The sequence below is a fragment of the Mastigoproctus giganteus genome, chromosome 11 (genome assembly GCF_048544385.1).
Source record: "Mastigoproctus giganteus isolate SK-2022 chromosome 11, ASM4854438v1, whole genome shotgun sequence".
Lineage (NCBI taxonomy): Eukaryota > Metazoa > Arthropoda > Arachnida > Uropygi > Thelyphonidae > Mastigoproctus > Mastigoproctus giganteus.
In genome coordinates this window covers 49724682-49737852 of record NC_143585.1, presented here as the reverse complement: position 1 = coordinate 49737852, position 13171 = coordinate 49724682, and the positions used below count along the sequence as shown (strand labels likewise).

The 13171-nt window shown below is 35.7% G+C and overlaps 1 protein-coding gene across 2 annotated transcripts in view; it reads right to left on the bottom strand.

Moving 5' to 3' along the window:
- LOC150077999 (adhesion G protein-coupled receptor L1-like) overlaps positions 1-13171 on the bottom strand; it is a 173382-nt gene that overhangs the window by 98068 nt on the left and 62143 nt on the right. Inside the window, exon 2 of one of the 2 annotated variants that reach the window (XM_090384804.1) lies at positions 1346-1411. The exons of the other annotated variant lie outside the window; for it this stretch is intronic. Within the exon in view, the coding sequence (XP_090240930.1) occupies positions 1346-1379 (34 nt within the window). The 5' untranslated portion in view covers positions 1380-1411. The remainder of the gene's footprint in view (positions 1-1345; positions 1412-13171) is intronic. 2 annotated transcript variants of the gene reach the window in all.

Below are 13171 nucleotides of genomic sequence, written 5' to 3'. Positions count from 1 at the left end.
TTTTCTTCAGTAAGAGCGTGTCATTCTTCGGACACCTATCTCTGTTTTCTATGTTAATTTAACTTATTAGACCAGCAAACAGATTTGGATAAAATTGAAAAGGTCTGTGGTACCGGGTTCCATAGATGAGTAAAGAAATTTAGTTTTACCGGAAGAACAGTAACTAAGTTTAATGATCAACAGTCACTAAGATTAAGTTACAGGAGCTTTCCAGATTTAACTATCTCTTCTTCAGCTGTGGAATACAAAAATACAATATAAAAATATGGAACGTTACAAATGGAATGTGCAGAGCGTGGTCATGTTTAGTAAAAAGGGAGCGTACACGAGGATGCGCGAATGCTGAAGCATCACAGTGCAGAAATATTAAACATCGCAAAGCATAGACACAGGAAATTATTAAACATCCTGAAAAGTTTTGGGTATAAATTAATATTCCTTGGCGAACCTTCTTTCTAGCGAATCTACCTCAAAGCGGCCCACTTCGGTTTTGTGAAAGACAGGAACAGCTCTGGAATAAGTGCATTTGCAGACACCTCTGTTAAAGTGAACTCTTTTTCACCGACTTAATTCCTCCAGTTACATATAAATGCTAAATGAGACCATCACACCGTTATGCCTGTTCACGGCGAGCAATTCGTCGCGTATTTCATTAAAACGCAAGAGTCATTCTGACCATCGAAGAAGAAAGACTTCAAACAACCACTCACGTAAATCTAGTCTTCATTGGATCATGCAATGATCAAATTAAATGTACTGGATGTAAGCACCTACCAGAGCTGAGCACTTGACGCCTCATGTTATAGCGTGTACAAGCAAATGTTTTAATATAATTATCTTCATACCATCCAAATATTATTAAATAAACAAGGAAATAATTTTCATTAGTATTTGCATTTAGGAGCTAAACAACAACTTCACGAACTCCAAGTGAAGGTTTTTGATCGCCTTTCCAACACGTCCTGGATGGAATTTTTTTGTTTTTTATTGTTGGTTAAAGAATGCAAATGAGTTCTTATATCGCTAATTAGGTAAAAATGAAAGATTGGAATGCCAGCGACATTTTAATTAATGTTATTTAATGGGAAAGTCCTACTTGCAGATTATAATTTCCGTGAAAAACAAATCAGTAAATGCAGAAATCTTGTTAGAAGCACACAACGCGTGATTTGTACGCTATCTGCACTGGAATTCATCATTTTGTTTATTAACCATACTAGGAAAAAATGTAATAATCTCATTCACTTTAAAATGCAGTACTTAGTTTTTCCCAAAGTAAACAGCCCGCGAGCTTTATTAATGAAATCGAACGCAAGGTTTACAAGTAGTTCAGTTTCGTACTTACCTTTAAGAAGATTACTTGCACAAAAGACAGCCATTTCTCATCTATCTCAAATCGCTGGCACTCAGGCTGTTCACCAAAAAAAAGAAATAAAGGAGCAATAATTAGATGTGGAATACACCCAGCATCGATTATGTACTACAAATATTTAATAGTTTGCGTAGAAAGTAATGTCTTTTAATAAAATCGTTATTATTTCGAGAGTAAGCAAAGGATTATGATGTATCATGTTTCTTACCCGAAGAGAAAAACTGTCAGAAGCAGGTGCGCAACATTAATACTTCCCACGTTGTTGTCTGTTTTGTTATCGTAGATCTGAGATGCTGTATATAGAAAAGAAAGTTAGTTTTATGATGGTTGTTTTGGTCTCATATGTGTTTGAAGGTGTGTTTTTTTTTTAGGAAGAAGCTATCTTTTGGAAGCAGCAAAAAAATTGTATAATATTAAATTTCCAGAAAGAATATTTTCCGCATGGTGTCAGCCTAATCGTTTTCAGTTGTGATGTCATTGGTCACCTGCTCTTAAGTAGGCATTTCCTGACAAATATTTGCTTCTGGACCCTCAATATGGTGTTTATATGTTTATTATTATTATGAATAAGAAAGCCAGGTAATTTTCAAATTAAAAATATTTATAACGAAATTAAATACCTTAAATATTATAGTTAGCTAATAGCGCAATTAATGCTTTGATATAAATTTTATTTTTAATAATATAAAACGTTTTATTAAAAAATGGTTAGACTTATTTTCAATCTGACATGAACTATTTTTAATTTAATAACCATGACACAAATTTCTTCAGACACCTTTCAACTTCTAAAATGATTTTGATTAAATAAAACTGACTGAAAATAACATTATTGACGTCATTTCCGCTAGAAGCGAAAATAATGGGAATAATGTGAAGTTGTTTTAACATGAATGTTTTTGTTTTCAAGGGTCTTTTAATATACTGTACTCTACTCATATATTTATGTCATTATAAATAGACACTGCATCAATATTCATAGGCTTATGGAAATATCCCTAAAATGAATAATTTGGCCCCTCACATCATATTTCATTTAATTTTTGCCATGCCCCAAATACGAAATATCTTAATTTCTTTTTAATAATAAAGCGACTCGTCCTGTGATAGTTATGTCCTTCCGATATCTTCCTTTCTAATCTTTGTAGCCACGCTTCGGAGATTTTATTATTGATCTAAGAGTCAGTGTCAGCGTACGACCTTAGCTATATTCGAAGGTCGTTTCAAGCATTTCTTAAGGATAATCATGATAAATGACGTTTATATTCAGAGCGTTAAGAATACAGATTTTTAAAGAAAATGATTTATAAAAAGATGTACCAAGTACTCAGAAGAAACCAAGATATATATATATATATACTAAGTATGTGGTAAGAGTTTCGGATTTTTGAATTATATCATGTGCCATTCCATTTGTCTACTTTTACTAATTCATTTGTGCACGTGTGTGTGTGTGTGTGTGTGTGTGTGTGTGTGTTTGTGTGTGTGTGTGTGTGTGTGTGATGATGAGAGAGAGAGAGAGAGAGAGAGAGAGAGAGAGAGAGAGAGAGAGAGAGAGAGAGAGCAAACAGAAATAAAGATGTGATAATTTAGCAATAGTATTAAAACATAAATATTAAAATAGATCGAAAATAGTATGGAAAATTAACTTTTCAGTGGCTACAAGAGACTAACAGAAAGCCCTTAGACAGTATGATAGAAAAGGATAAATAACGGAAGTGACAGATATAAAGAAAAGGCCTGTCGCTCTTGTATTTGCATCTTGATGAACAATCAATATCGACCATTCTGTGGATGAATAAAACTCATATAAACGCGCTCAATTATTCAAGTAGGTGGTTTCCACCATGAGTTTCCCAGCTGACTTCTGAATTTCCCCAAACTGTCAGCCTCAACTACCCATACAGGTAATTTATTCCAGTAATTTGCTGGCTAAATAAAACTTCCTGCAATGAATTCTGAACATCTCCCCACGTAATGTGAATTAATGGCCCATAGTATTAGATGCATTTATAACCGTGCAAATTTCGTCCTCATTCATTTTAATTTTGCCTCCCAGCGCCTTAAACGTCCCAATCAAGTCTCCTCGAAGCTGCCTAGTTTCCAAGCTGTGCAACCCACATATTCGCAGGTTTTCCTCATATGGACGCCCTTTTGCCCAACTTACCAAACGACTTTCCCGTCTTTGGGCCTTTTCAAGAAGCTCGACGTCTTTTTTTTTAGGTGCGATCTCCATATTTGAACACAGTAATCCAAGTGTGGTCTAAGAATAGCCTTATATAATGGGATTATGACGTTCTTATCTCTACTAGTAAATATTCGATAAATCATCGATATGACACCATGGGCCTTCCTTGCAACCTGAATACAATGCTCGGCGAACTTCACGTCTGACCGTATCGTAATTCCCAAGTCCCTTTCTTCTACTATATCAAAAAATGTTTATACTAAAAGCATTTTAGCGGAAAATTCAATAACTGAACAAGTTAGTGCCAAGAATTATTTTAATTCGTAGTAGGGGACTCACATCTGGTTAGTATGGGCTTGTCATACCCAGGGTCCTGAGCTGGATATCATCATTCTTCTCTTTCTTGGTGATTCCTTTTTACTTCTCTTTCTTTCTCTCTCTCAGAAATTTTTTTTTTTAATGATGCAGCATAAGCCTCAGGCTTCCTTGCACCATATGGCTAATAATAAAAATAAATAAATTATCGACTGAAGTAGTATTGAAATGGCGTCGTTTCTGTTATATCTCATATTGTGAATGAATGCCTTCACAACGAGTTGCCATGATATTGAACTACCTGGAATAAGCAACACTTCGCCAGTGGATTTTCGGCAGATACCCAGGGTCCACCCAGAATAAGTAACGTTAGTCTTCTCCACTGGCGAAGCTTTGCTTATTATATTGCACTACCCTGATATTGCACTACCTATTGCGGTAGTGCAATATCAGGGCAACTCTTTGTGAAGACATTCATAATATGAGATGTAACAGAAACGATGGCATTTCACGTACTTCGGTGATTTACTACGAACTAAAATGATGTCTGGCACAACTTGTTCGATTACCAAAATGTTTATACTGTTTTATATATTTTTAATATAAAAATAAAGAATTTATATATTTAAAACATTGATGTTTCTGTAAAATGGGCCAGATTTTAAAGAATTCCGGATTGTAAAGTGACGGATTTTACCGTACTCTGCAATCGCTTTATTTATAAATATTATTCAGTCCAGTTCGGCGTCTGGAGTTTCCTCTTCACAGGCGAAAGTCAATGCCAAATGCTAACGTGGACACTTTACTTCCTGCAGTAATGGCGACACAAAACAGGAGGGTAGGACTTTGCAGTGATCACCAAGAGGTGGACGAAATGTTTAGCATAGGCTGAACACTAGGCAATCTATGATTCATGATTATGCTCGGGTGGCTTATACGAACGGTTTGAAACGACCTGTGACTTAATAGAACTTGGTAAGCAGCATTGAATCCTTCACTTCATATCCTTTTATTGACATTGGCAATATAGCTAAAGGTTGCCCACCAAATTGTGCTGATAAGATTCTATGTTTGAAGGAAAACACTACGGAATGTGGATGTTGGTTTCCACGACTAAAAGCTATTATTGGTTGTTTTAATCCACACTTTTAATTGCAGTTACAATTAATGAAAGGCATTAATCTTGGTACAGGATTCCAAACTTTTTTAATCTTGAATACCGTTATCTAAAATTAAAAGGGGAAAAAAAAACACAATTTTTTCCTAATAGTCTACATACAACAGTGTAATGTATCATTAGTGAGATATTACAGATACGTACATCGTTGACTGAAGCATCATCTCTTTCTAAGTATGCTATTAATCAATTTGCCGTGTGTTGATATTTCCTTCATTCTGGAGTTGCATATGACTTGAGCAGTGTTTTTAGTCTTGCCCTTCGTCAAATGAAAAAAAAAAAAAAAAAAGAAAATTCTGTAGACATTCTGATTAAAGATTTCGTATAAAGGAGAGGGGGCGACTGGTAAAGAATAAGAAACAGTGTTCCATCAACCTAAAGGAATGGCAGGAATTCTTTCTGTAGGTGTAGTGACGTCAAGTAAACTGTTTCTTTGTCAGGATCCCTCTCCCTCACATGACTCGTACCTCTCTTGGGAGGGGAGTAGAAGAAATTCTTTCGTCGCATTAACTGCGCGATATATTTCAAGCTACGACTACGCTTACGTAACTTTTTTATCGATTACAAAAGCTTGTTAATAGCCCTGTTCAAAAATAAAAGGGTTTGCATGGAAACAAAGACTTCAGTTGAGTGAGTCGAAAAGGAACTGAGTTGTTTTGGGGCGAGCATTGAAACAACAAGATTAAAGGGCATCACTATAGCCGCTTTATAATTTCGTGTATTCTGTTGCTTGTTTTCGGGATGGAAATCCGAGTTTCTGAACCAAAAATAAATTTACTTCTTTTACGATACGGTCTAACCTGGATACTGGATAAAATTTCCTTATTTGATACGGGGTTCCAATCCAGACCATTTCCACATGGCACGGAAGGAATTTTAATAAGCTGACAGAAGGAAAAATATGTTCCCAGGGTCTATTTTCAGGCGAAAGTTATCTTTCATTCATTCAGATAGGAATAAAGGGTGCGGGTTTTGAAGTCAGAAAATTTCCATATTGTAAGCAAACACATAAAAGAAAGTAACAAATGACGGAATAAATAATCACACCACTTTTCTTTGCGAATTGAACAGGAATTCTAACAACAGTTGCCTGATCGTGGCAGAAGAGTTCATTTAAGTGCAATTAGAAGAACTTAGAGACCAATTGCTTTAACTAACAAGATGGAACATCGTCAGAGATTCAAATTGAGAGACAAGGTTTACCAAATTCAATGATATAAAAACTGTGTCTCAAAGACTTATTGCAGCAGTTGAGTTCAGGATTAGAATAGCGTCTGTACCTTAAGGGGATGGTGGTGTATGAAAGAAAGTATATTACTTCTACGAGTATTATTTCTTCTACTAGGATATTGACCTCAATTATGGAGTAACAAAGCTGTTATTAAATGCACACTCGCAGGGATGCCAATACTTCCTAGGATAAAAAAAATGCAGCTATAAATATGTCCCCAAATGTTCATTAGTTTCCTTAAGAATTCCAAGGACTTAAGAGTAAACCGGGAAAAAAGTCGGAGGCTTTCATTAAGCTTCTTGGCATGCAGCGTGTACTCTAAACCGTGAGGTTTGATTAGGTGATAATGACTGTTTTAATGGGCTCCTGAAGGCCACTAAGAGGAGCTGAAGTGGCTTAGGCCTTACTGAGCGTCGTATTTGACAGAAAGCCATAGAAGGCTTGGGAAAAATCGCTCACGTTTATCAGAACGAGAATGATTCAAAATTGACAGGAAAATACTGGATTAAAATTGGATAGTTTGTTAAATTATCTGAATTTAAAAGAAAGAAAAAAAACGAATTCTTTGTTGGTCTGATTTCGCATCTTTAGCTTTCGGAGTACCCGCTTATATCTCATTACATTAATAACTAAGTACTGCAGCGAGTAGTAAATAATCCTTAATTCAGGGCATTGACGTATTCAACACCGAAATTAGAACTACAACAACGATTTCATTGCAAATTTAACAGTGACATTGACACAACAATTACATCACCAATTCAATAATTATGATGACCCAACAGTTGCATTAAGACTTCAGTAATTAGAATGTGCTAATGTTTACTATTGAATCTAGTGATTAGATGATGCGATGCACTTTCTGGTTGGGGTACAATTGTCCTCATTCGATTTTCGAAATTCGACAACTGATAAATCTGGCGATCTCTACTTTAAAGTGACATTTTTTCTGGAATATATTTATATCATCTTTGTAGAAAACAGCTTTAGCAAATATCTATACGATAGAGTAATATATTCCTATTCTGTAGAGTTAAGCATATATCATTCCACTATAACGACTGAGTTGTGGGTATTATGGATAGCGTGACCAACAACTGATCCTCATATAGACTGAAAGCAAAATTAACGCGAACTGCTCTTTGCACTGAATGTACGAGTAGTCGTTTAATGCTGGTGTAAAGATGTAGAAAACAAGTTAACATTTTGTCGCAGCATCAGTTGGCTTGAAGCCAAATTCAAAGGAAAATTAGATTATTAAGCAGTAAATGAAAATAACACATTGATTAACAACAAACGGAAAATACTGCCAATTAACCCAGAATGTCAGTCGATATTTTGTTTTTGTTGGGGGAAATAAAACAATAACCCTAAACTGTAGATTATTCACAATTGGTCATTTCGGATCTGTTTGTTTCTTTGAGATAAATCAATGATTGAGGCTCTAATTATTTGTGATGAGTCCTGGACACAGCTATGTATCGCAAAAGTCTGAAGGAAAAAAAAAGAAATATTTGTTATTATCCTCTTCGCCCAATAAACGGATAGTCTTTTGATTCTTATGTTTAGAATAACTTTACAGGATCGATGACTCTTTAGGAATGTAATTTTATATCGGCTCGAATACAAATCAACTTTGAGAAGCTTGTTATTTCCTCAAGATAAGCTGACGGATCTTTCTCTCACTCTCTCTGTCTGCAGTGGCACTTCATGCCACGAAATTGGCAAGAAGAACCACTATGTATAAATAAACCTTTATAGGATTTTTTTTTTCGCCATGGCTAAATCAGTTGGTTTCGAACAAAGATTACTTGCTTTTATCTCTAGGAAAAACGGATTTTTCATCCAGCAAATAGTAAGTCAACATAAATTGCATGTAATTTACAGAAATTGGATTCTCTCTGTTCACATTTTATGCTTTCTCTAAAGTAAATGTGTTTCTTATATGAAAATAATTTCATAAAACATATTCACGATGCCAGCTTTAAAATTCAAAACAATTCTATAAAATTCAGTGTTTTTAACTTATGGTTTAAAACAAAAGCAAAATTAATCCGTTTTTATTTCGTTTATTATTATAATAACAGCACGCTTCTTCCTGCAGGTGCGATAAAAATATTCTGATAATTTTAGAAAATTTGGCTTTATTCTCTGTTTTTTTTTCTAAACGTAATCAGAAATGTTATAAAATGCAAACTCTATAAAAGCATGTTTGCGTTGAACTAGTGGGATTTACAATTGGGCATGCGCTCTTCGATTCCTAAGAATTTGACGCATTGAAATGCATTTTTAGTACCTGACTATTGATATATTTTTTATTAGAAATGCGGGAGAAATTCAAATGCATGGAATATATTTCTTTCTATTACCTGTGGGTAGCGTTATTTGTACTGAACATGCAAATGACTCAAAGGAATAAAAGAATAAGAAATCGCACGGTCATCCTTTTCTACAAAGAAACGGATTTGGGGAACAGAAATCCATTCTGAATTCTGGTTTGATGAAACTTTTTTGTTGTTGTTGTAGTGTGCGCAATCTTCATGCTGACGTCAGCACTATGAAATGTGTCGTTCTATGCGGCATGTGTACACTTTTATTTTTATCTGAAATGCATGCAAAGGAGAGATTTTTGGATCTGATAAGGAACGTCTCCATGATTTATGAAAGCACATCCGCAAAGATAAACAAGAAAGAAGAAAGTAAAAACTGCGTATAAAAATTATTCTCATAGCTCCTTCAAATACTCTGCAAAATAGTGGGTTACTGTCTTTTACAGAAGCCCATTAATTTAATGATCAAATATCTATTAAATCTATAATAGCCCTCTTCCATAATATTAGTTCTCATTCCCTGCAGATATCCGGTCATCAGTTTAACTATTTGAGTTATCTTGTTTAACGCCATGAAATACCATTCATTTTAACTACTGAAAGAAACCATCAAATTATGGGTAAGAATTTGATCCAGCTCACATTGAATACCAAGAATGCACACCTGCTCATAAAGGATGAGGCAAGGAAATGGACGAATTTAGAAATTCAATAATTAAATAAAGAATCTGTGTTTGCCAAATTACAAATATGACATGCATCTTAAAGTGCATAGCATGCCGTTTATTTTTTGAAGATGAGACGATACCCTTGAGTTGACCTCCGTCTCTGCGCAGGCATTCTTCAGTTCTTCCAAGTATGTTTCCATTACGCGGCATAGCATCTCCAAAGGAATTCCGGAAATTTCTTCACGAGTTCCTTCTTTCAGCTTTTCGGTATTGTCTGGGCGATGAGAGTACACCTTGGTTTTTTAAGTGCGCCGTAAAAAAGTCACATGATGAAAGGTCAAAGGCCTTGAAGGCAAAGACGCCAAGAAGTGTCATATCATCTCCATTCCTGGAGATGATATGGCTATTAAAAAGCAATCGTACGGTGTCCATTTATACCCCTTGGGGTATAAGAAGTCGCAGTCTTGTTGAAACCAACTGGCCGCATCAATTTCAGGGAACCTAATAGCTAGTTCAAAAGTTGCGATCGCGTTAGTGTAGCAGCCTGACGTACATTTTGTTACCCTTCCATTATTATCTTCAAAGATATGGGCCAATAACGCGGTGAGATGAAATTTCATACTACACTGTTATCCCATCACTGAGCAATGGTTGATGGTGGCATTGGCGAGGATTTTCTTCTAACTAGTTTTGTTTATTCACAAAATCATTTAGATGAAACTGAGCTTCAGCAGACATCCGTAGATTGTGGATAAAGTTTTCATCATGATCTATTTCAGTTAGCATTTCTTGAGAAAATTTTTACGGTTAGGAGATCGCGAGATTTTAATTCTTGCGGTACCTGTACCTTGTAAGGATGGAAATTTAAAATCCTGGGCAATATTCTTTTATTGCACGCAACCGGATACAGAGGGAAATAAATAACCATCGCATCCTAGGAATTCTAGGGATTATTCGTCATACACTCCTATTGGATAAGTTCAACGACAGTGCACGCCGACGTGCATAACGTTTTAGACTCCGTATGAGAGCGGTCCTGACAGCTGAAATGTTTTCTTATATACTTCTTATTCTGCCCGGAGGCTTCTTTTGAGAGCAGAACCAGTTTCTTCAAAATTGCGTATCCACTTTTTAATAGCATGAGCAGACGGTACAATATCTTGACGTTTAAGCTTAAAGTGAAAGCGAAATAAATATTGTTTTTGCAAAATGTTTGATGGAGCACGTTGCGAGCGATTCTACAGTTCCATGGTTACTAAATGGAATGATGTGGACAAAAGTATGCTGGGTGACGTAATCCTCCCCACCATATTATTATCCAAAAAAACTGATATTTAAAATCGTCTGTTTCCCTGGCCTACACTGTATAATCCAAAATCAATAGCTGGATGTACAAATGTGGTTGAGGATTCTGTCTTCTTACATTAATTTTAAAAATTAATTCATCAAAGATTGAGCTCAGCAGTCTTTAACGTGATAATAAATGTTAGTGTAAGTTAGGCTTACTTCTAATGGCTATACATCCAGATGACTCCTTAAAGTTTTCCTGCTTAAACACGCACCTCTAAGAGGGAGGGGGGGGACTCCAAAAAAGGATTTGTGTTCGCCCAGAAGCAGTTGCGATAGAAAGATTAATTTTTTGTTATTTGATACCTTGAACTCTCTATAGCCACCGCACAAATTTTGGTTTCGATCTGACAATTAATGGTTTTCTTTGCAGCGATGAATGAAGTGAAGTGTCACAATGGATAAAGTTGAATACAGATCAGTGATTCGGTTCCTCTTTCTGCAGGAAAGCACCCAAAGGGAAAGGGAAAGCACCCAAAATAATCCACGAAGAAATAGTCGCTATTTATGGAGAAGACTGCCCAAGTTATAGTGTTGCTGCACATTGGTATAAAGAATTCAAATGTGGCAGGCAGTACCTCAGTGCATGATGAAGAAAAAGCAGAACGCTCAGCAACTGCTATACCTGAAGAGAGGCTGTTGCAAAAATTGAGGCATTAATCCTGGAAGATCGCACTATTAGCGTTAAAAAACTAGCTGCAGAGCTTCAAATTAGTGTATGGTCTGCGGAGAACATCGTACATCGACACATACATATGAGTAAAGTGTCTGCTGGACGGATTTCCAGACTTTGACCCCTACCAGAAGAAGGAAATGGCACAATGTGAAACAAATGTCAAAGCAATTAAAGCATGCAGAATCACTGGAACTGTCTCCACTGATGCGCTTCATATTGTCAAAAGGAAAATGCCAATTGACCTCTTTCTGAGTTACAGAGTAATGACTTTCAACATTCAGTGTGGAACTCCTTTTATTATTGGTGATCTTGAATTAGATTTGGCTAATGATCCTGAGAATGAGGCCAAGCGAATCTGAGACATCTTAATGACTCTTTGCAATCATAGATGGGCTAACTCAAATAAAGGTGAAATAACTCGCAGGTTCCTTCCCTCTGTTGTTGATGTTCCGCCAGAAAAATGGTTTGTGCCTAATCTACAAACTATGTTTTTATTAACCGGTCATGGCTCATTTTTAGCAAAACTGAATCAGCTGGATGTTTCGGAAAGGTCACAGTGTCACTGTAAGGTTCTGGAGACATGGAGTCATGTTTTATATTATTGTCATGAGTAATCAGATCTCAGAAAGGAATTTTGATGTGCTAGTCCTAATCTTTCTCACCTGACTGAGGGCGATGAGGCTCAATTAATTAAGACTGACCAAGATTTTCAGCTTATCAAAATTTTTCCAAGAAATTATTCCAGAGAAGATCAGTGCTGTTGAACTTGAGGAAAGAATAGTAAAGGCTTATAGACTATTTACATGAATTCTGTGTGGCAGTTTAAGATGCTGAAATAAACTGTGCAATTGACGATGTAGTTAATGATAATCGTGTTCCTTTGTAAACAGGATAATCTAATTGGACAATTTATGTAGTTAGTCCTTTGTGATCATACTGCTATTTGTCTTTATCTCATGTTGATTCGTAAGATTGTGTCACGTTTGGTCCTATTCAAGTCATATGGCTCATTGTGCTATGTACTTTTCCAAAAAGGCAAAGGTACAACCAATTTCTTTCACATCAGCTTTGTATAATACTAACAGATTATCTTCAAAAGGGCTGTACTGTGGCGACAAAGTAACCATGCACCCTCGGATTTCTTCCTATTTCCTGCGCTGAAGTTGTTTCCTCGTGGAAAACATTTTGCTGCTGATGATGAGGTGATTTCTGCTGCCGAGTCGTGGTTCGAAGAACAGTCAGGGGACTTCTACAAAACTGGTTTGCAGAGGTTTATTGAGAGGTGGCAAAAATGTGTCAATTTTTCTGGTGACTATGTTTAAAAAATGTAATACATGTGTCTGTTTCAATTTATATCACAAATACTTCTGGGTGGATATAAATCTTTTTTGAACCTCCCCCCTCGTATACACAGAGCGCGCAGAAGGAGGAGAACTAAGTACTTTGCCTAGTGAAGCACTTTTTATAAACTTTGAAATAGTTTATAAACAGAAACGAAACATGCCATTTAAAAATCTCATGAATTCGTGAAAAATTAGAAAGGAGACGAACAATATTGACTTTTCACAAGGAGAGTTTCATTTTAAGAAGATAGTGCGAGTAATCTTATACTGGTTTGTAAGGAAGTCAAACAAAACTTACTGTTACAGAGGAAAAATAAGTATAACGAAATACAAAGACGTAAAAATCGAAATTCTCCCTTCATCCTAAAAAAAACTAATAATTTCAACAAGTCCTTATTTTTACAACTTTCGTTTTTTTATTATTATTTTATTTATTTTTTTAAGAAGAAAAAATTTATTTGATAACCTCCAAGGCAATGCAACCTTGACTCGGGTAGATGGTAAGAAAAAACAAACATCAAATC